The 23,305-nt window shown below is 38.5% G+C and overlaps 1 protein-coding gene across 2 annotated transcripts in view; it reads right to left on the minus strand.

The window, feature by feature from the left end:
• The window catches only part of LOC134541430 (mitochondrial glycine transporter A-like), a 38,244-nt gene extending 15,772 nt beyond the window's left edge, over positions 1 to 22,472 (minus strand). Inside the window, exons 1-8 of one of the 2 annotated variants that reach the window (XM_063384876.1) lie at positions 22,176 to 22,472; positions 21,457 to 21,605; positions 17,981 to 18,099; positions 15,425 to 15,518; positions 13,969 to 14,151; positions 9,062 to 9,230; positions 6,014 to 6,180; positions 165 to 257 (exon numbers count right to left, since the gene is read on the minus strand). In XM_063384876.1, the coding sequence (XP_063240946.1) occupies positions 165 to 257; positions 6,014 to 6,180; positions 9,062 to 9,230; positions 13,969 to 14,151; positions 15,425 to 15,518; positions 17,981 to 18,099; positions 21,457 to 21,525 (894 nt within the window). In that variant the 5' untranslated portion in view covers positions 21,526 to 21,605; positions 22,176 to 22,472. Of the gene's footprint in view, positions 1 to 164; positions 258 to 6,013; positions 6,181 to 9,061; positions 9,231 to 13,968; positions 14,152 to 15,424; positions 15,519 to 17,980; positions 18,100 to 21,456; positions 22,054 to 22,175 lie in introns of both variants that reach the window. The other variant, XM_063384875.1, reaches the window with a different exon arrangement.
• Between the last annotated feature and the right edge of the window lie 833 nt (positions 22,473 to 23,305).

Raw genomic sequence — 23,305 nt, forward strand, 5'->3', positions numbered from 1 at the left:
AGCGAGATGCTTCCGAGAATCTAATTCAAGATTCGGATCTCAGGAAAAATTGTTTTGCCCATCACTACGTTCATCCCTTTGGCTCGGAGACATCACGAAGCCTCGACATTTGAACTGGGGCGACACCGCGCACGCAAGAAAGCAGTGCAGACGTCTCGTCTCACCTGCTCGTACACTGTCCACGCCATCGCAGCCATCAGGGTCCTGCGCAGCATCCGCGGCACCAGGCCTCGGAAGTAGCCCTTAACGCCGTACTTCTGCAACACAAAACACATTTCCATCAGGAACAACAAACCAACTTTTACTCTATAACGATTTCACATTTGGTATCCGATCCTGAGTTTCCTGAATGACGTTGCGGGAACTCAATCCAAACGATAATCTACAGAGAGAAAAAAAAGAGTTTCTTTTATAACAATTATTTGTTTGGTCACCTTAAGTTGTCTCGCATACACGCTTGTTAAGGTCCTCCTCCTGTTAAGACTTGTTTGACGTCCTTTTAATGCAGCAAAGCCCAGATTACAATATCATCTTTTTTACTTTAATTACAAAATAATGAACATTAGCCTTTGAAAAGGGTAGTACCCAAAGTTTTGTTTACAAAGGAAGAAATTTGTTTCATATAAAAGGTACACAATAGCTTTGTCCCATAAAACCAGGGAATTATATAGAGATGGACGAGTTGAGGTTTTTTGGCTTCGAGTCGAGTCGAGTTTAGCAATTCATATTTTGAGTCGAGTCGAGTTCGAGTCACAAAATTTTTGAAGAGGTCGAGTCAGTTCGAGTTTCATAATTTTATAATTTTTTGCATCGAATATGATAAATAAAATATTACTACACCCATTGATATAAAAATTGTGTATCCAAGATGCATCTGCATTATTTAAATATTTTAAATGATTAATTAGCAAATAATTATGTTATTTAAATATTTTAAATGATTAATTCAAATCATTATGTTATTTAAATATAAAAAACTAAGCTTTATTTCAACATGATTTCACAGTATCTTTAATGTAGCTATCCTAACCATATCAACCGTCCACAATGTTTTAAAGTATTTATAATGTAGCTAACCTAACCTCATTGACCATTGTTATCATGAGTTGTCCCAAATAAACATTCACGGACATACTGCAAACGAAAAATATGGCGGCGTACAAATAAATACAGTTGCCTTGTTTATGGTATTTCCTTTTATCAACACCGCCATATTTATTTACAATGAACAAAAAAAAAACGAAGATGTACGATCGGGAGTTTGGCTCTTTCGTCTGCGAAAAGAAGGCTTCCCGAGTTACGTAACTTTTTTTTTCCGATCCCCCGGCAGATCCCCACATGAACAAACAGCTCAAGGCATATAGGCCTTGTCACATTGTCACATTCTCAATGTAAATACACTTTCCGCGGCAAGATTATTCGCCCGGAACTTGTTACAACTACAAGAATATCAATATGTTTTTAAATAAATATTTAATGCATTTGATTTGGCGATCAGTAACTGATTGCCAAATAAAATGCATGAGCGTTATTATTATTATATTTTATTCAAACAAAGAGAAAGTAATTTTATCCTAAACGTTATTGACACGCAGCGCTGCGTAGCGGAGCACAGCTAAATTTAGTTCCAAAATGCAAGGCTGGCTGGCCTAACACTCAGCCATTTTCACGCATCTATGCTTGGTGTTATTTACTAAATATTACAATATAATTTATGTTTTTATTTTTAGGTTACGGAAATCTCTTTTTTATACGAGTTATTATAAACGGGGCACGATAAACGTGATGATTATTAATACATGTGCGTTTTGCAACAAATTTTTCTTCAGTGAAAATCCATTTACGTATTATGTAAACAAATGCGGTACCATATTTGAAGTAAACACAGGATGAAAAACAAAATTAAAATAGTGCACGCTGTTTTCCAAGCATTTTTTTTTATATAAAATGGTCATGTGACATAATTTTGTCCTATAAACTGTCGCCACTATCGACAAAATCACGTTACGACGTCACGTTCATAAATGAAGGTAGGCCTAAGTTTGGTTGCACTTGTACCTATTATAGCGCCGTAGCACGGTAGCGGGCAAGGTTAGGTTTGCACGGGATTTGTTTTGTTTAAAGGTCATTATCATTTCTTGCTGTATTAATGTCTTGGCGAAAACGTTAAGACAACCTATAATAAAGTGCTATAATCTCACGATGCTGGTACTTAACTCGAAACGTGTTTCGAGTCTCGAACTTGATAAAATATGTGACTCGGTTTTCGAGTCGAGTCAATCTGACCCAACTCGGCTCGGCTCGACTCGATAAACCAAGACTCGACCCATCTCTAGAATTATATTATTAATATAAAGACTCTGCAAGGGGGGGGGGGGGGGGGGGGGGGGGATATTCAGTCCTAAATGTTTATAAATACATAGAGTCAATTTTTTTTTACTTTGTGAGCTTGGTGACCTTTAGACGCTCTGACTGGCCGTGGCTAGGGATAAGATTATACCGTGCGGCGAGTTGCGATAAGACAAAAAATAACACAGAGCAAAGCATGTCAACATATCACATAACACTCTAAATGCAAGTTACTGCATCGACTAGCATAGATAAAATGTAACCTATAGAAATGAACTCAAATTACAACAATTTCATTGAATGTAACTCTTTTAGCGTGGGTTTCGTACGAAAATGTGCGAACCAATATGATTGGAAAAAAAATTGATGTTACAATGTTTAATCTTACATGGCTTATTAGTAACATGTTTTTATATTAACGCACGTGTTACAAAAACAAAAATTTGTGTATTTATTTTTCCGAGTATACTCTGTTCTATGACATGCTTATTACTAATAACTTTATTGTATATTAAGAAATATTTTAGTAGATTTGAATCGTTTTTTTCCCCAGAAACCCCATAATTCATTAAAACTAAAAAGTTCAGAAACACTATAATTCGGCGACTTATGGTGTTTATGAAAAAACAAGTCATGACATAGATGCCTACATATTATGTAGAGAGAGAGAGAGTTTGTACCTAATGTGTTTATGCACAAAAAAAGGTTTATTTACACGGGAATAATCAATTTCCACCAATAATTCATTTTGCAGAACACATGACTTATGGGGTTTCTGAAAAAACTGATCGATTGTAGAAATATACCGTATATACAGTGGCGTAGCCAGGATTTGCGTATGGGGGGTGTTAAGAAGCATGGCCCCCCTCCCCCCGTATTAAAGCGGGGGGTCCGGGGGTCCTCCCCCGGAAAAATTTGGTTTTTAAGGTGTAAAATAGTGCTATTTTAGCAGTTTTCGGTGCTTAAATTTAAATATTGTAATGGTAAAAATTTTATTAATTTTAATATGAAATTTGTTTGAGTGATGAGTAAGAAATTAATTAAAGATTTGGTGCTAAGGGGGGGGTTCGAACCCCTAAAACCCCCCCCTGGCTACGCCCCTGCGTATATACCCGAATCTAAGACATTTTTTTACCATAATTTATAATTCAAAACAAAGGGGTCGCCTTAGTTTCAGATACACTGATTGTTAGGTAAAGATACCTATTTTGGTGTCAATGTTTTCAGGTTGTGCAGTAGTTAGTTACTGGCTGCACATGTTACGACCGATGTTTTTGGAATGTTCTATAGCACGAGATGGCGCCCATATTATCGACTAGTTTCTTCTTCAGCATAATGAAACTCTTTAACAGTTTCCAACAGTTACAGTACCAATCCATATAGGTAGGGACAGGAACTTTTCGGTGAATAAAATTAGTGAAAAGCGGTGAGCAAAAATGCCAAAAGCGGTGAGGAAAAAAAGCGGCGAAATGTATCTAAGCATACCTTTTTTAAGAAAAAGTTAAATGAACTCAATTAAGATTGATCAAAATGTTTAAAACTAACATTTAGAGGTGAAAAACCCTTCAAACTCAAAAGCTTTAAAGACAAGGAGTTTAGCTACTCTTCCAGAATGTCAAAACTTTTGGGTTTAGAGGGAAGGTTTGTAAATAAAATATATTCCTAACTCAGGTGGTATGCTAGGCCAAAAAAGTTAGGTTTGGTTGGTTTAGGTAAGTCTTATTTTATATTTGGTAAGTTTAGCTTAGGTTAGTTTTAAAATGCCCATTTCCAACTAGCTTAAGTTGGGTTTTGTTTTGAGAGCTTCTAAATTTAATCCACTCCATGATTACAGATATTGATGTAGGCATAAATACAAACCTTCAACGTATTTCTTCATTCGCTTAAAATAGTGGGGTCCTGAAATTTATGAAGTAGTATGCTGTAGTGCTACAGTAGCAGTGTAAGAAATGCGTGACTTTTTGTGCTTTTCACTGCTTATGTGCTTAACAATTGAGTCTCTGCGGTCCCAACTAACCCTGCAATTACAGTATTTACAAAATAAAACTGCCTTATCTGTCGAATAGAGACCATCAGAAGAAAATTCTTTGGCCCTATCCAGTGCGTTTATGTCATAGTTCGGCATCGCGAAGCAGCGAGAAAAATGTCAACACGATATTCGTTCAGTTACCGCAACGAATAGCCACCAAACAATAATAAACGCACGCATGTGCAGTAACCTAACACAATCGAAGAAAAAAAAATTATATCCATCCATCAATTTGTTTGTTGCAGTTTAAAATTGCCTGAAGTATTTTATGGTTAAGTTAATTATGAAGAAAAAACTCACTTGTAATTTTCGTTGATATCAAAATTTACGCGTTTCGAACGCGGTATCGTTTTTATATACCGAACACGATTGATTGTATGATTGAACAACAATCAATTGTTCGTAAACGTTCGTGTTCTTTCTCGCATTCTCGTACTGCTACGTTGGTAACGCCTTTGAATATATATACTGTATAGAAGTCGCCAGCCCAGGTTGAAATTTCTAATACGGTTTTGAGGTAGTTGGTTGATTCACCGCCGCAATCGCCACCATCTCTAGGGCATCGACTCGCGGTGGTCCCTAGCAGACAAGTGTCGAACTCTTCAAACACCCCTTCCCTCTCCCGTTGAACGACCTTGAGCTGCAGTGAATGATGGATGAGGGGAGCGGGGAATGACAGCGGGCAACAGCACTGCGCTCTAACGTGTAAATAACAACTAAGACGATACAGGGCGTTACGGCAGCGCACTGCAGCGGTGAAGTTCCCAAGCTGCTCATCATAAGCTTCTGAAAAACGTAGAGTAAATCCTATCCACTCGCGACTTCTATACAGTATATATATTCAAAGGTAACGCGTTTATTGAGTAACGCGTTTTGTTTTGATAACTTCATGGCACGAGAAATAAATGTTGAAGCTTTTAATGTTAAAATGCAAAATATAAACGGTCCTGGATTACCGTCATATGTGGTCGTTAACCTCGCCGTGATATTATTGCCACAGAATGTGGTTTTTGTGGTTATGGCTGGAGAAAATAAATTGTTTACCTAGTTTTGCCTAGTAATGTTGTCAGCACGGTGAAATGTATTTGTATGTATTGTTTTATTTTTAATTGATGCGCTGGTGTTACGAACGGAAGATGAATTATATCTAAATTATGTGTGTATGTGGCAATTCAAGCTTCAAATAACGAAATTTTGACCAAATTCGCGACTAAACAGTGGAAAATCGCAAAATTCGCATTTTCGTAAAAAAAAGGGCCAAATTCGCGAAATAACGACGGTGATTCGCGATCGCGAAAAGTACCTGTCCCTACATATAGGTATTTATTTATGTTTGTACAATAAAAACTGTTAACAGTATTTCAAAAGTGGTGGTTGAAATCCTTTGTAACATTCACATTTTCAATTTTATATCTAATTTGTTGCCATGTGTTTAATACAATGAAAAGACTGTAGTTTGGGGGGTCGTCTTAGATTCGGGTATGTGCGGTACATAATTTTTAAGGTTAAAGACAATATGTAAAAAATAAAAACAGTGGCATTGAAATCTCCTGTTTAAAAAACCAAAATGTGAGTTGAATTAAGACCACGAAACGGCCTCGCCGCAGGGAGACGCCGAGGGACCGGGCCGCTCACCTGGCGGACGTACAGGACCACGGAGCGCAGGTCGCGGAACCTGTCCGGGTACAGCTGCATCTTGGTCTTGAGCACGTCCGCCGGCTGCGTGACCACCGAGGCCAGCACGCCCGCCGCCAGCCCGCACGAGAAGTTGGCCGGCGCCTGCAGGCTGCCTTTGGTCCAGTCTGCGACACACGGCACGCTTCAGCTTGGCCCCGCACGACAACAACTACGCACGCATCGCAGAACTTTGCACCAAAAACAAAAAAAGGCTGACAAAACATTTTAAAATTGGTTGTCATTACACGTCGATGCCAAGCCGAAATCACATTCCCGATACCAGTATGATAGTTTTACTAAAAGCAGTAGCCACCACACAAGTTAGAAGTGCAATTTTCTCTGTTAGATATAGGTATCAGGGGACCTCTCTCCCTTCCAGTATTTAAAAGAAAGAAAGAATAAAAAGCTGGTCAGAATAACACAGTTGTAGCAACTTAGTTACATAAGGTTACAGAGATATTATATTGGAAAGTTGTTTTTTTTGACGTGACGTCTAATAAATCGATGAATGCCAGCTGCACACACGAAAAAGTGTCCTGTAACGCACATTGTCCCACTACGGATGTGTCCTGCTATGCTCATTGTACGCATGCGTGGCATCTCTCTTCCACTCGATTGGAACAACCATCGATTTGACTTTTCAATCATATTTTCGTCATTTGAATTATGAATATTACGTAATGTAACGATCGTCCACCGATTTGCAGCCGACAATATATTTTTAATTTCCCGCCTACCACTATAAGAAATAAACATGGCGGACTACATACGTTTTTAAAACTCGCACAACACAAAACAAAATTTATATAAATATTTATATAACATCTGAAACAATAATTTTCAATATGGCCTCGTGGCCACGCGGTTAGCATCGCTAACTACCAATCCAAAGATTAGCGGATCAAATCCCAGCCGCTGCAATATTTTTTTTGTACTTGTAAAAATAAATACAGTGCGCACGACACTTCAAAAGTAATAAATATATTTGAATTAATGAATGCTAATAAAAGTAAATTTATTAATTAAATTGCAGATTTCATTTCACTCCTTTGTATCCATACAAAATAGTGATAATTAAATAAAAATGATTCAATTTTATTCATAAAAGTATGCAGAGGTAGATTTTATCATACAAAAGATAGAAAAATTTAAAAAAAATTTCTTCCTCAAAGAATATAATATTTTTAATGCCTAAATGGTTTGGTTGCAAAAACCTATTACGGCTCAGTCTCAGGCCGAATATATTTCCTTTTCTTCTGGATCAATCATTTCATCTGTTTTGTTATGACGTCACGTTAAACTATCGCCCGTAAACCGACTTTACAGACAGCCAATTTTTTTTTTTTTTTTTCAATCCTTAGTGGGCTGCAACACTGCATATCTTCCCCACTACAGTCTGACATGCTTCTCAAACACACAAAATCAGCAGGAAATGTTTCCAAGTTGTCTATATTTAGTTCTGGTTTGCACGTGTTTTTGTAAGCATTTCTTTCACACACACTTGACATGAGCATTTCATGTTTTTAATTATATATGTATTTAATTATATATATATATATATATATATATATATATATATATATATATAAATATATATAAAAAAAATTATTAAAGCCAAATCTGCATGTAAGCGTTGGAGTTCTAAAAGCCCACTATTCCCGGGGATTCCATTATAAAGAAAACTTCCTCATAAAAACTTGATGTATTGGTTAAACCGGACACCCTCCTTTACAAAATCCTTGCTTCGACCCTGACACAGATAAGCTAGTGCAAAATAATATGCCGTTACTAGAGACAAGATTATATGGTTTCATGTTTAGTCTATTTTCATTTTTAAAACTAGATTATATCTGTGGAATTGTTTTTATTTTAATAAAAGCTGCTTTGTAATACACCCCCAAAATAGTGGCGAAATCTATATGCTGCTTCTCTACTGTAACACAATTTGCAACAAATCCGTCTAAGACAGATACATTCTGAACAATAAAAATAAAATGGTGAAAAATTTATGGTTTAAAAGTAGTAATTTTTCTGATCCACATACTTTTTTTAAGATTTGAATTAAGTTTCACTTAAATGCTACTTTAATTCAATGATAAAACTTGCAATTTGGTGCTACATGGTGTGTAAACTTGCATTCCGGTGATATGCGGTGTTTTGATGTTACTCTATCACAGTCCACCATATTATCTTGTTCCTAGCTATAATGGAGAAAAAAAAAATCATAGAGCGCTGCTTCCATCTGTGTTTTCGGGGAAGCCTTCATTTCACAGACAAGTGCGCCCCCCCCCCAAGTTCCCCGAAGTTCATGCTTGCATTTTTTTTTTTTTTTTTTTTGCGTGACGTGCGTTTGCATTAAATTTTGCGGTCGATTAGGATAGGTTAGCTACATTATAAATACTTTAAAACATTGTGGATGGTTGGTTATATTACGTATGTATAGCTACATTAAAAATACTGTAAAATCATTTTATGGTTGCTTAGCAAATACGTTTTTAATATGTAGCCATCCAGCGCTAGGAAATCGTTTACATGATTTCACAGTATCTTTAATGTAGCCATCCCAACCAAATCAACCGTCCACAATGTTTTTAAGTATTTATAACGTAGCTAACCTAACCGACCATCAGTTATCTGAAAGAACAAAATAACCGTATACAGCCTTCGTAATTTTTATAAACACGTTGGATACAAAACAATTCAGTAGTCTAAAAATCAATCAGAAATAGCATAATTCCAACAAATTGCAAATAAATACAGTTGCTTTGTTTATGGTCTTTCTTTTTATCAACACCGCCATATTTAATTACAATGAACCAAACACCCCCCCCCCCCCCCCCCCCCCCCCTCAAGATGCACGATCGGGCGTTTGGCTCTTTCATCTGCGAAAAGAAGGCGTCCCGTGTTTTCGGCAAGTGATTGCTAGCAAACACGAACACGGACGCGGAGGGTGTCGCGCCGGACTGCAAAGAGAAGGGTAGGTCCGCCCCGCCGGGAGCCACTCACCCTCGGGAAGGGCGCCCTTGGCCTGGGAGTAGAACATGAGGTAGAGGCCGGAGAAGGGGGCGTCGCGGAACAGCGTGGGCACCAGGCCGCAGCACAGGCCGCGCACGCCCTCCGTGCGGTAGATGGTCCCAAGGGCCTGCAGCACGCCGCTGTAGTGGTACACCCCGCTCTGCGCAGCACGGCACACACGCCTCGTCAGGGACACCACGTCGTGCCAACTGGCGCTGGCTACATTTCTACATGCGCTACAGAGTAGCTACCGTATTTACTCGCATATAGGTCGCCATCGCAGATAGGTCGCACCCATAATTTGAGGTCTTGAATTTGGTATTTAAGATTACCCCCATATAGGTCATTAAACATACGCATTGCACCACATTTAAAAAAATTTAAAAAAAGGGCCGCAAATTGATGGAAATTTACCGTCAATAGCGCGCCGTGCGCGGAGAAAGGTCATTGTACTCGATCAGCTGTTATTACGGCGCGGCGTAGCCGCCGGCTGGCTCTCTCTGTTCTCTGAGTTGCGCATGCGCAGTATAACTCACTCAACGCTCCGCCCAGACTCTTGACCTTTCATCAGCAGCCAGCCAATAGATGCGAGCTTAGCGGAAAAAAATATAAGCTCCACCTCCCGTGTACCAGTTTTGTCCAGTTACAATACCAGTTTATTGGTATACGCACCAGTTTTCTCGCTGCCGTGACATGTTCAAGTTTACGTTCATCTTTATGTCTTGATACCAATAATTAGAGACCCCGAAAAATGGTGAAGCACGAAATTCACGAAATAACGCGAAAATTTGATACTTTAAACTAATTTTGCGACTTTCCTTTGATTTTGACATAGTCGCGAAATTCACGAATTTTCGCGCAAAATTCACGCTTTTTCGCACAAAATAATGTCCTTATGTCGTAAGTTCTATTTATTTACGCCATCATAAACATAGGCGTGAAATAAACATAGACTGAAAGACTAGTGCCGTGATATTATCTTCGTTTTGACACGTTACTGAAATCCACGTATTTTTATTACTCTGTTTACAAGCAGTAAATATTGCAATCGCAAATGAAAACAAAATGTAAAAATTGTCAACAATCGATATGTGCGCACTACCAACATAACAAATTGACTCCACAGTTTTCGTGTTTTGAATAATGGTCGTTTCTGAGCAAGGCGCACTGGTGTCGATTTTTCTAACCTAATTTAATCGCATCGAGCTATGATGGCAGTCATTTTTGCGTGCACATTTCTATGACTGTTTACAACTACCATCCACATTTTGTAAGTTTTGTGATACAATTGAATTTGTGGCTAAGATGCCGAAAACTTCGACAATGTTTGATCGCGAAAGAGAGATAATATCGGATGATTTTATATTTTTGATCAGCGGGACAAAATTATGATGTGCAAGTTCTGCAACGTGCGGGTTGAATGTACACGCAAAGACACGTGCAAAAATCATGTGGCAAATTACACACACAAAACAAAACAAAAAAGACAATTATTTTGTCAAGCATTCTACCGTGTATAAACAAATCTCGATAGGCGACAGCGTGAATAAAGCAAACAAGCTGGAAAGTGCAGAAAACAAGAATTTTTTTTCTGATTTTGTAAATATGATGCTGTAAGTTAACATTCCTTTGGAAAAAGCTGATCATCCAGCTATGAGGGAATGGTGTAACACCCATGTTGAAGGTTAGCCTTATTTATTTAGAAATGTTTTCCCCCTCTAATAAAATTTCATAAGCATATGTAGGCCTACAATAGTATCGATTAACTTACCTTTACTTCAAATAAATATGCAAGTACCTCAGATTAACAAACACATAAATAGGATGGATTGCATTGTGAAATGGTGAGCACACCACAATATATTTTTGACTGATTGGTTGATGGTTTGACTGTAATCCAGCAGTACCTAATCTAGAAAAGGTTAGGTTAGGTTTGGCTAAGAATTGTTTTGAATAAATTAGCCCATTAATATTTTTCAGCGATAACCTTATAAATGCTACCTATTTATAAGTATATTGTAAGTTATGTATACATTTTAGGTGCAGGGGATTTGCCATCATCAGCCAACACTCTTAGAGAAACTTATGTTCCAAAAATTGGCCAGGCAAATAAGGAAGCAGTAAGGCTATGAGGTTTTTTTTACACCGCCAATGGCATAATTTTTTCACAATTTTTTGGGGTCTCTACTGATTGTTTATTTTTACACCGATTTTTTGCACCGCTTGCTAATTTTTACACCGGTTTTTTGCACCGCTTTTGTCATTTTTTTACACCGAAATGAGCCAGTTTTATTTACCATTTTCTGGGGTCCCTACCAATAATTAATTAATTACGATCCCCAGAAATAAATTGTTAATTTAAAAAATATGCGTCAACTGTACAATACTTCCGAAATTATAAAATACGTATAAAACAGTTACCAAGACTCCGCTCATTTTATCTTGTGAAGTTTGTCTCGTACCAGTATTTCGGCAAAGTTGTGACATAAATACAGTATCAGAACTTAACAATCAGCCACATTTATACATTCGTGAGTTTACGTTTTTCCCTTGTGCATTTTAGATTGTCTCCTGCTATAATTACTCGGACTTTTACACGCCTAGGCTTAAATTATTACATGTTTAGAAATAAAAGAAACTTTTCATGTTATAAAATATGTATATTTTGAGATTTAAAATGTTCATTGCCGACTATAAATGTTACGTTTTTCACAATGTTTTTAGGCCAACTAGCCTCTTATGTACTCTTAAAGTACCCACGGTATTTTCTGGTTGTTTATGGTTGTTACGTGACGTAAATAGCGGGATGGATTCGATTTTTGAGACGTAATTCGCGTGAAAGTATTGTATTGGACTAAATGGGAACGCAACGGAACCTGAAGAATATAGTGCAAATAACAGGAAAGTGTAAATAACGGTAACGTAAATAAGGTGTTTCGCTGTATGTGTACATTGTAAATAAATTTGCCTATACCTATATAAATTTCTTTTTCGCTTTTTAAAGCAAAATATTGCAAAAAAAAATCCTCAAACATTTTAAAAAAATTTTCTTCACATATAGGTCGCACTTCATTTTTTTCCCATCAAATCTGGTAAAATTACCGCGACCTATATGCGAGTAAATACGGTATTATCTTATTTCTGTTAGTTAAATAAGTAAGCTGTAATATCCTAATGAATAATGGATTTCAACTATAAAATACATTTGTTATATACGGGGGAAAAAAAAAGTACATCTTATGGAGAAAATGGCAGGAAAGAAACGTTCGACCGTATTGTGCAGGTACACCGTAAGCAAGTTCTTTCAATTACTGTATCTTCCCATCTCAACTACCAAACTGGCCCGAACAGAAACTTGAAAACTGCTTCCTGTTGCACAGTGATCTTTGGCAAGGTCATGTTTACATCACAAAGCGCTCAGAATCTAACATCGGAACAAAAAACGATCATAACTTTTATGAGAAAATTTTTTTCTTTGAAATTTTGACACCCTTAAATAACGGTGTGACGATCATGCGATAAAACACTGTATTTATATTTAATATGCACCTATAAACTGAAGCAAGGTGTCAAAAAAGAAAATGGAAGTTAAAAATTACATGAGGAAATAAAGTAAATTATAACCTCTGACTTTTACTTGATCAATACTTTTCTTCATAGCTATCCTGTTACCATTCTCCAAGATATTGTAATTTAACAAGTAATATATAAATAAAATTACAATAGGTTTTGATTTTTGGAAACTTTAGTTTGTGAAACAACCATTTAGAGATTAGCATGTTTCAATACCGTAGTTAGGTAATATGTACATATATATTTTATTTGTTGTACATTAATTGGTGTTTGACACTGAAACCTAGATTCAGATTCAAGGAGTATATTCGAAGTACTCTCTGGGGTTTTGATTCTAAATTCGGATTCGAGAAAATGGGGATTTGACCAACCACTAGTGTTTATGCATGAAACATCTGGTACACACTCAAGGGAACTAATTAGTAATCAAATTGATGTGCATCAAATAAAAATATATTAACTACGGTATTGAAACACACTAATCTTTAAATGGTTGTTTCACAAACCAAGCTTTCCAAAAATCAAAAAAATTTTAATTTTATTTATATACTACATGTTGAATTACAATATCTTGGGGAATGGTAACAGGATAGATATGAAAAAAAATGTTGACCAAGTAAAATTCAAAGGTTATCAGTGTTGTTTTTTTTTTAATTTACTTTATTTACTCGTAAATATTTCTTAATTTTTTTTTTTTTTAATATTGAATTCCTTCAATACTGAGGAACTGACGGTATTTTCAGATTTGATTAGCCACACTAATGCAAGTTTTAGACATTTACACTCTCAGTAATTACACCTTTATCTTCATTCCTCCGTGACACGATGTTACGGCTACTATTCAGAGCTCACTGTTGCCCTGTGCACGGCAAGAAGACTTCGCGATCGGACGCGACACGGCCAGAGCGAGCGTCTACCATCCCGCCTCTTCGACCCCTGGGCACCACCGGACCAGGGGCAGCCAGGGGGGGGGGGGAGGTTGTTTTAGGGGTTGAACCCCCCCCCCCTCCCCAGCCACAAATCTTTAATTAATTTCTTATTCATCGCTCAAACAAATTTCATATTAAAATTAATAAAAATTTTACCATCACAATATTTAAATTTAAGTACCGAAAACTGATAAAATAGCACTATTTTACATCTTAAAACCCTAATTCTCCCAAAGGGAGAACCCCCCCCGGACTCCCCCCCGCTTTACTATGGGGGGGGGGGGGGGGGCATGCTTCTTAACACCCCCCCATACACAAATCCTGGCTACGCCACTGCGCCGGACCCAGGCAACTGGTAAGTAAAGCCCTCTGGCCGGACTCTGGGCGCGCACGCACCTCAAACCTGGTCTTGATGACGGTGATGGGGATGAGGCACACACCGCTCATGGTGCGCGCCGCCGCGCCCAGCACGACCGCCTGCAGCGCGCCGGGCTCCGTGTCGGCCGGCACGCACCGCGACTTGAGCGCGTGCAGGCACGAGAAGTACAGCCCCACGCCCGGCACGCACCGCGTGATGGACTGCGCGCACACGCACACACACGCGTGACCCTCAGTCGTCACCTCCGACAAGTCTCCCCACACCAATTTAAAACAACAACATTAACCCTGACCAAAGTTTGAATTTCCTCGCCAATTTTTTTTTAAAATACAACATTCCTCTCTCCACTTCCTTTACTTATTTCATTTATTCATTCACACATTCTAAGATGCACATCAACACTGCATACGGAGATTGCAAGCAAGGAATGTTGCACCATTAAAGACAAAAATAAATAAATAAATGACAACGCAATACAAGATACAGAGAACAAATAGGTACGACATGAGCAGAAAACACAAACTACAACACAGACACACAGCAACATTAAAACGACAAGAAAAAAAGCGGTTAAAATAATAATGAAATGAAACACACAATAGAAGAATAAAGATAGTATAAAGATATGTATTAAATTAAAAGCTAGAGACAACAAGTTTTAAGTTCACAGGACATGGATGAGAAATGAATTATCTTATTTATTACATTATTATTTATAGATATTCATATATTTTAATTATTTAACACTGAGAATCTAAGGACCTCACATACATCTTTTCACAGTGCCAATGACAGCACTTGAAAATTCAGACTTTCCTTGACCAATTACAATTTCCCTGACTTACCAGAATGACACCCTGTTTATGCAAACAATAAAAAAAATATGTAAAGCAAACAAAATGAAGATCACGTGAAACACTCAACTCTATCAATAAATAACTCACATAGACAGTAATCCATTCAGAAAAGAAATTAATTTCTGAAAATTTATTTTCCCACACATTTTTTTTATAAAAACTAAATGCTAAAATAAATAACCTTCATAAAATGTTGGGACGTTGAAGTAAATAATTAGTTATCTGAAACAGAATTTTTTTTTTCTTTCAAATTTAGTTTTATTTTAATTCACCATTAAATCATGTCCTTAATAATAATGGGCTCGAAAAAAGAATAACACGTCCTTTTTTTACACGCTTTATATTAGCTTCACCCGTATGTTTGTTTGTATGTTTGTAACGGACTCCTTTGGGTGCGTTTTTGACCCCCACTTTAAACGGCCAGATTTCATTCAAACTTTGTAGATTTATCGAGGACCGATGACAATACACTAATTTGATAAGATTATTCCATTATTCAATTTGCAGATAAGATTTTTGTCAGTTCATGTAATTTTAAGCATTGTAACAGGAAATGAAGCAACGCTACGCTAGGGTCGCGCCGGGGCTGAGCCCAGGGGAAAGCGGCGACGCTCACCGGGGTCATGCCCCTCCACAGGCCGGGCACGTGCTCCTTGCGCAGGATGTGCGAGATGACCGTGATCATCCCCGCGCTCTGGCCGGGCGACACGCTGCAACACACCGCGCGACCAGACGGCGTCAGACACACACCCACTTCCGTCCCAGCAGTGGATGCCACCCCGAGGGGAAACTATACCCACAGACCCAGGAATTGTTTGTGGGTTCTTCAACTTAAAAACTTTCATCACGATATCCACAAAAATTATATAACAAATTTCCATGGCTTCCCTCTGATTTTTTCAGGGACCGGAAAGTTACTTTTAAAAAGTAACTCAGTTACAGTTACAAATACTCCATTGGAAATGTAACCCTGTTACAACTACAAGTTACACTACTGAAAATAAACCAGTTACAGTTACAGTTCTGAGAAAAGTAACTGTAAGTTACTTTAACAGTTACTTTGTGTAAAACTAAAAATGTGATACGTAATATTGTTATAACTAAAAGCTAATAAAACATATTGTGTTTAGTAAAGATATATGTTTATTTAAACTGAAAATTTTTAAATAGGTCTTAAATAACATTGAGTAATTAGTTCACACTATAAAATTGTTCGCAGAACCACACAAGCACTTCACAATAAGGTTATTTTTATCACTCGACCGAACTTCGAAAAAATTCGAATATGAAGGCCACGGCAACGAAAATTCTGGACTGCTTTCTCGGCTACTCGCTTCATTAGATTCTGTCATTGCTTTCGCGCATGTGCACAGGTAGGTTAATTAATTAAACAGCACAGCAGTAAACCTGCATGTCGCAAATATTAAATAAATGACAATCTAAATACGAGCGCAGGCTAGCCAACAGCAGTTTTACAAGTAAAAGCAATACCATCGCAAATAATATGCTTGACGGGATTTTCGTTCTGGGTTTGAAAAAATTAACAAATCGTTGTTCGTTCAGTAAGAAATACATTTAAAAAATGTAACGCAAGTAACGACAATTATCGTTACTTTAAGGCAGAAAAATGTAATTCAGTTACAGTTACAGTTACTGAAAACTTAATATATTGCGTTACCACGATCGTTACCATAAAAAGTAACTGTTACAAATAACGACGTTACTAGTAGCGCGTTACTTCCAGTCCCTGGATTTTTTCCCCTGAAATGACTTCATATTTACTCAACTTTTATATAAATTTGTGAGTGTTTCAATTTTAGGAAATAAATAAAATCCATGCATCCGGCTTAATTCTTTCCCCTCCAACTTTTATTTCAAACAGAACCTTCCACATGCGATTTTACAGTGGTATGACCATGCCCTAAGGACACCATCTGCATAATGGCACACTGTTTCTTGTGATTTACAGGAACAAAAAAAAAATAATTATATACTAATCAAGATCTTTACAATTTAAATTATAAGATGTAAATCACACCCTGCTAAATACTCCTCCAAATACCCAACTCAACAGTAAATCCCCTTTCTGTGTGAAACATCCTGTGTGTGCCGGTTCAACGTGAGCGGCAGAAAGCGGGATGTTGCGTGGCTGTCATTTGAACAAGCTGAGAACCAAAATAACTAATGTAGTGAACATAAAAAAACTTGGTTTCAACAAAAAAAAAAAAAAAAAAAAACATTTGATTTTTTTTAATCCTGTTTTTTTTTTTTTCTAACCCTGATTTATGTACAGAAAAAAAAGCAGGAATCCCTCCCCCACCTTCTGCACCAAGTCCTGCGAGTACCGCCTCTTACCCGCACGCGATCTGCACCAAGTCCTGCGAGTACCACCTCTTACCCGCACGCGATCTGCACCAAGTCCTGCGAGTACCACCTCTTACCCGCACGCGATCTGCACCAAGTCCTGCGAGTACCACCTCTTACCCGCACGCGATCTGCACCAAGTCCTGCGAGTACCGCCTCTTACCCGCACGCGATCTGCACCAAGTCCTGCGAGTACCACCTCTTACCCGCACGCGATCTGCACCAAGTCCTGCGAGTACCACCTCTTACCCGCACGCGATCTGCACCAAGTCCTGCGAGTACCGCCTCTTACCCGCACGCGATCTGCACCAAGTCCTGCGAGTACCGCCTCTTACCCGCACGCGATCTGCACCAAGTCCTGCGAGTACCACCTCTTACCCGCACGCGATCTGCACCAAGTCCTGCGAGTACCACCTCTTACCCGCACGCGATCTGCACCAAGTCCTGCGAGTACCGCCTCTTACCCGCACGCGATCTGCACCAAGTCCTGCGAGTACCACCTCTTACCCGCACGCGATCTGCACCAAGTCCTGCGAGTACCGCCTCTTACCCGCACGCGATCTGCACCAAGTCCTGCGAGTACCACCTCTTACCCGCACGCGATCTGCACCAAGTCCTGCGAGTACCGCCTCTTACCCGCACGCGATCTGCACCAAGTCCTGCGAGTACCACCTCTTACCCGCACGCGATCTGCACCAAGTCCTGCGAGTACCGCCTCTTACCCGCACGCGATCTGCACCAAGTCCTGCGAGTACCACCTCTTACCCGCACGCGATCTGCACCAAGTCCTGCGAGTGCCGCCTCTTACCCGCACGCGATCTGCACCGGGTTCTGCAGCCGCGTCTTCACCAGGTCCAGCGGCTGGAACATCACCGTCGAGCACATCCCCGACACGGACCCCGCCACGAAGGACTTCACCACGGGGGACTGCGGGCCGACAAAACACAGCGCTGCACCACACGGCACGTCAGTGCTACTACACAAACTACCACTTGTCATTAGGGTTGCCAACCGTCCCGTATTGTAAGGGATTTCCCGTATTCTGTGACTAAAATAATTATCCCGTACGTAGGCAGGACGGGACGTGATATTTCTCGTATCTTGTTTAAAGTTCAATTCACACACCTGCATAAAATTGAAAAAGTATTTTTCCCCCGCCTGCGTCGCACCACCTGTTATAATGTATTGCCACATTGCGAGGCTCCATTAACTCAGCAGTTCACTGGCCAACAAACAGTTCATGTTGACGCCAACAGGTGGCATCATTCGTCCGCGCTTAGTCTGTCATGTTTATGTTGATATTGTGTTGAGTTGAAAACGGATAAAGTTATCTATATATCCTATCTTTATGTAGGCCTATTAAATTCATCACTCAAAAAATTATTAGGCCAATACAAAAAATTTTAATATTTCAACCAGGTGCACAATTTATTTTCTGATACAAAAACTGCTAAAGTAGCACCAATTTGCATCTAGAAATTCAAATTTTTCCGGGAGAGGGCCCCTGGACCCCCCGCTCTATTAGATGGGGTGCAATGTCCCTTATGGTCAGGGTGAAATAGTTGGTAACCCTACTTGTCATGTACCTATACGTTAAGAGATTCCTTAAACCCAGCATGTTTAGGACCACGGTTAGCAATTTTGATTGGTTATCCAACATCAACGTGGTTTTAATGTGAATACCAAATGAAAATTAACGTAAAGAACAACGATATTCGAAACAAGTTGAGACAAACTACTCCGTGGCAAGACAACACACCCGTAGGCATCACATTTTAAAAATTTCTCCGATATCGCACTGCATCCATGATCCGGATCTTTTTCATCAAGTTTCTTGCAGATGATACATAACTTCACTAATTCTGCAGCGTTACAGCTTTTGCTTGATCTTTGCCGGATCGCAGAAATGTGCCGAACAGTAGATTGCAAAATAATTGCAGTAATGCAACAGTGTGTATTAAAATAAATCTCTACAAGCTTTAAGTTATCATGTGACATAGCCTACAACAATTTTACAAGCACAAAATCACTAAACATGTTGACAACTTTATTTAAGATATTACGAATAATTATAAAAAAATGTTAAAATTTTTTTTTAAAAATATTTTTCACCTGAAACTCATTTGGATCTCACTGGATTTTCGTAATCAACAGTATTCTTATTAGCGGAACTCCACTAATTCTTTTTTGTCAGATATGTGTGGACATTCAAAACAACTAAGGTCTGCATCGTTTTGATGCGAGGGTTGGGGGTTCAATCCCAACTAGAGATGTGAGATCATTTTCTATTCAGAAAATTTTCTGTTAAAATACAGCCACACAAGTTATTCAACTCAAAACAACAATGGCACCCAAGACTCAGTTCATATTTGATTTTCTACCGTCAGCAGCTGACATTACTGAAGAGTGTTCCTTCACACCTCAAGGCCAGAATTTCATTTTTAAAAGGGAGGAAATGGAATACAACCATTTGCTTTTAAATTCTTTCCTTTCGTTGGTGGTAGATAATTTTTTTAGGACTCAGGGACAGGTCAATTCATCACCATCTCCCGCACATGCCCCAACTTAATGCTTAAAGCCAGAATTACAATAGCTCATCGCATCAGTCTTCACCCACTGAGCAATTTACAACACCCCTATAAATGCAGCCAACTGTTGAGAAAACTTAAATCTTGGAGAAAATTTCTCTTGTATAATTAGATTAATTTGACAATCATATAAGCTATTTTTTTCACTCTGGAATATATTTCAACATTTCCAGAGTTAACAGGCATAATTAATTACACTTTTTGAACCGGATGATTTTTACATCTAAACAACCTATGTTCAAACATAATTTTAAAACAATTATGTACGCAACTAAAGAACTAAACAAACTTCAAAAACTTCTAGTGTAATAAAATTCGACCCACAAAACCTTTGCAGATGTTTGGAAGTTAAAATTTCATCCATCCATCAAATGTATACCAATTTTTGACAGGATTTTTCGGGCCAAATGATTGGCTGTAGGTCACGTGACGGACAGAGATGATGGACTATTGTCATTCCGGCTTAATGCCGCTGAGAAATGAAGCTTTTGGGATCTGGGTTACAAGCTGAAGTTATTACAGTGTGAGAGGTCAGGCAATCTCAGCAGAAGCAGATGAATCAGTGTTACTGAAAATTGGGGTAAATATGTAGAGTCGCGGTATATGCGAAAAAAAGTGCTAAAAATGCTAAAATACTTTTATTCTATGCTCTTTCACTTCCTCTTTTCAAATAAACCGGCGGAGATAAGAAATTCCAAATACTTTAGGAGATATGGAATTTTTTTAATTTTCATCACAATACCTGTGTATTCATGCGGCGATTATCATTATTTATGGTTTACGAGTATCTATTATGTTTCTTATTGGACAATTTTGTCACATGACAGTTCCGTGATTGGCCAGTATTCAAATGAACCAATACGTGATTATTTATTTATTTATTAATGTTCCGTCGGAGGTATCGCGACGTAGGTGAACGACTACATCATTTCCTTCTAATGGAAAAGGAAATGTACCCGCCTCCAACTTAGGTGGGTTTTTAACGTTTCTAATTTTAAAGTCTTATTTTTTATTTGGATATTGTTGCGCAAGTAATAAGTAACAAAAAATTTTTACGTGAGTTGTTAATGTTCATCATTTGTCCGGGTTTGTTAGGTCAGGTCAGTTACATTATAAATACTTTAAAACTAAAGAACCATTGAAATTAAATCATATTATTTTTAATGTCCGCTTAGTTTGAAAGTATTCATAATGTAACTGACCTGACCTAATCGACTATTTTATTTATTACGCATTCACGGACACACGGCAAAATAACAAAAATGGCGTCGGTCGAATGGTTTAACAGGTGTTGTATTGCAAAATTAAAAAATTCGATATCTCCTAAAGTATTTGGAATTTCTTATCTCCGCCGGTTTTAATGAAAAGAGGAAGTGAAAGAGCATATAATAAAAGTAATTTCAGATTTTTAGAATTTTTTTTTTTGCAAATACTGCTACTCTACATGTTCAAAATTAAAAAATTCAATATCTCATAAAGTATTTGGAATTTCTTATCTCCGCCGGTTTATTTGAAAATAGGAAGTGAAAGAGCATAGAATAAAAATATTTTCGGTTTTTTAGCATTTTTTTTCGCGTATACAGCTACTCTACATATTTACCAAAATTGGTGTTCCCAAATTACTGGCTGGTAACATCAGCACTGTCTGTGGAAGAACAAAATGTGTAATTAATAGTTATCGACCTGCTATACTCACACTGTAGATGGCGTCCATCGTGTTCTGCTGGCTGGCGGAAGTATCGCAGGCCAAGTAATGTTGCTTCATGAAGAGACTCCGTTCGCAGACAGCAAAGTTCTGCTCAGCACACTTCGCTAGCACCACCTTTCTTCGGCACTTCAACACGACTGAAGTGAACAGAAAAAAAAAGAAAAATACCTTCTTAGAGCAGCTCAAGACAGGCCGTATTTTTTCTTATCTTCTACCAGCAATGTCGTATCGGAGTAGTCTGAGTAGTAGATGGGGTTCACTCGGTGGAAATAGGCTTCAGTCATTTTCTGGGGGCTCGTCAAGGGGTACATAACCTTAAAACTGGCCGCGGTAGGCGAAATGTTCGCTCTCCAAGGGGCCGGCACTCCCACTTGCGGTACTTTATCTTGCCCCCCGGTTAAAATTTCAGTTTTTTTTTTTTTGGGACTCGGCAGAAGGAATAAAGCACGAAAAAACAAGTTACTTTTGGTTTGAAATTTTACAAGACCTGATCGGCCTGGCGCGCGTTAGGAATGCCCACTCCCGAAAGCTGTGAAAACAGCTCCACGTATGTAGAACAGCCAAGCAGAACTGGGGGGTCTGCAACTGAAATCGTTAAACATATATCACTACGTTATCAGTTTCTCCTCGGAGGTCGCGGACTATACACGACCCGGGCACATCACTCTCATTAAAATCATATCACGGACTCATTTCTTACTACTCACTTTTCTTCTGCTGCGTATCAGAAAGTCAGAAACCTTCCAACAATACAGTTGCGTTACGTAACCTCACAGAAATAGACACCTTCAGAGCAGGTTTTTACGAAGCCTTGGACCAAAAATAGCAGAATGGCAAAACTTCTAAACGTTCTGGAACTCCGTAATTATTTAAATGTCGCGCTTGGAAAAGAACGTTCAAACGCTTCGAATATCCACGGCAGAATAACACAGCTGAAAACACAAAACAGTTGTGGCGGACCCGCGTACGTCATACATTAATAACAACTTCCTTATGCGGAACGTTTGACGTCACGTGGGTGTGTAACTCGCGCTGGACGGCGATTGGTCGAGGAATAACGCGCGAGCCGAAGGCAGGTTTTGATTGGCCAGTGTGCGGTGGTTTTTTTTTTTCTTCTTTTGGCAAATATCATTAAAGACATCCTGTTTTACAACTGACCTTGAACTTGTTTTGTTACGTTCGAAAATGCGTCGCACCTGCTTTCGTCGTTCGTTGTTATTTTGTTAAAGTTTTTTTTGGCATGTTGAATGTCTTGAGTGCGAACAGCGAATTGTGTACCAAATTATTACGGTTTTTTTTAATGATTGCCTAAATTTCCAAGTACGTGCATGCCTAATTTAAATTGGTTGGAAATTAACTCCTCGGTTAAAATACGAATAATCAGTTATCCTGTTTATAAAGTTCTTAAAGGAAAATGGGTGATATTTGACCCTCCCCCCCCCCCCCCCCAAAAAAAAAAATCATAGCATACGAAAAAATTTGCCAATCCTGATTTTGACGATGCAGGGCGAGCTATCACATCGCCTGCAATATAACAAGCTACACATGAAGTGACTCACGTTGAGACTAATAATAAAGGCAAAAGTCATACCCCTTGTCTTTTTAATACATTTATTTTAATTTTTTATTATTACTCAATTTTCTTCAAATCCCTCCTAAAAAAAAAAAAAAAAAAATTCAACCCGCCATTTCGTATTCTGTGATTTATGAATGGGTATTTGAAAACGTCGTTGGCTATTTAACTTTATGCCTCTTGCATTTATGGCGTTCTTAGCATTTGTCCGTGTTGTTTCTTGCATAGAACCAAGGGCGTAGGAACCGGGGGGGGGGGGGGGGG

This window comes from Bacillus rossius, chromosome 18, assembly GCF_032445375.1.
Source record: "Bacillus rossius redtenbacheri isolate Brsri chromosome 18, Brsri_v3, whole genome shotgun sequence".
Lineage (NCBI taxonomy): Eukaryota > Metazoa > Arthropoda > Insecta > Phasmatodea > Bacillidae > Bacillus > Bacillus rossius.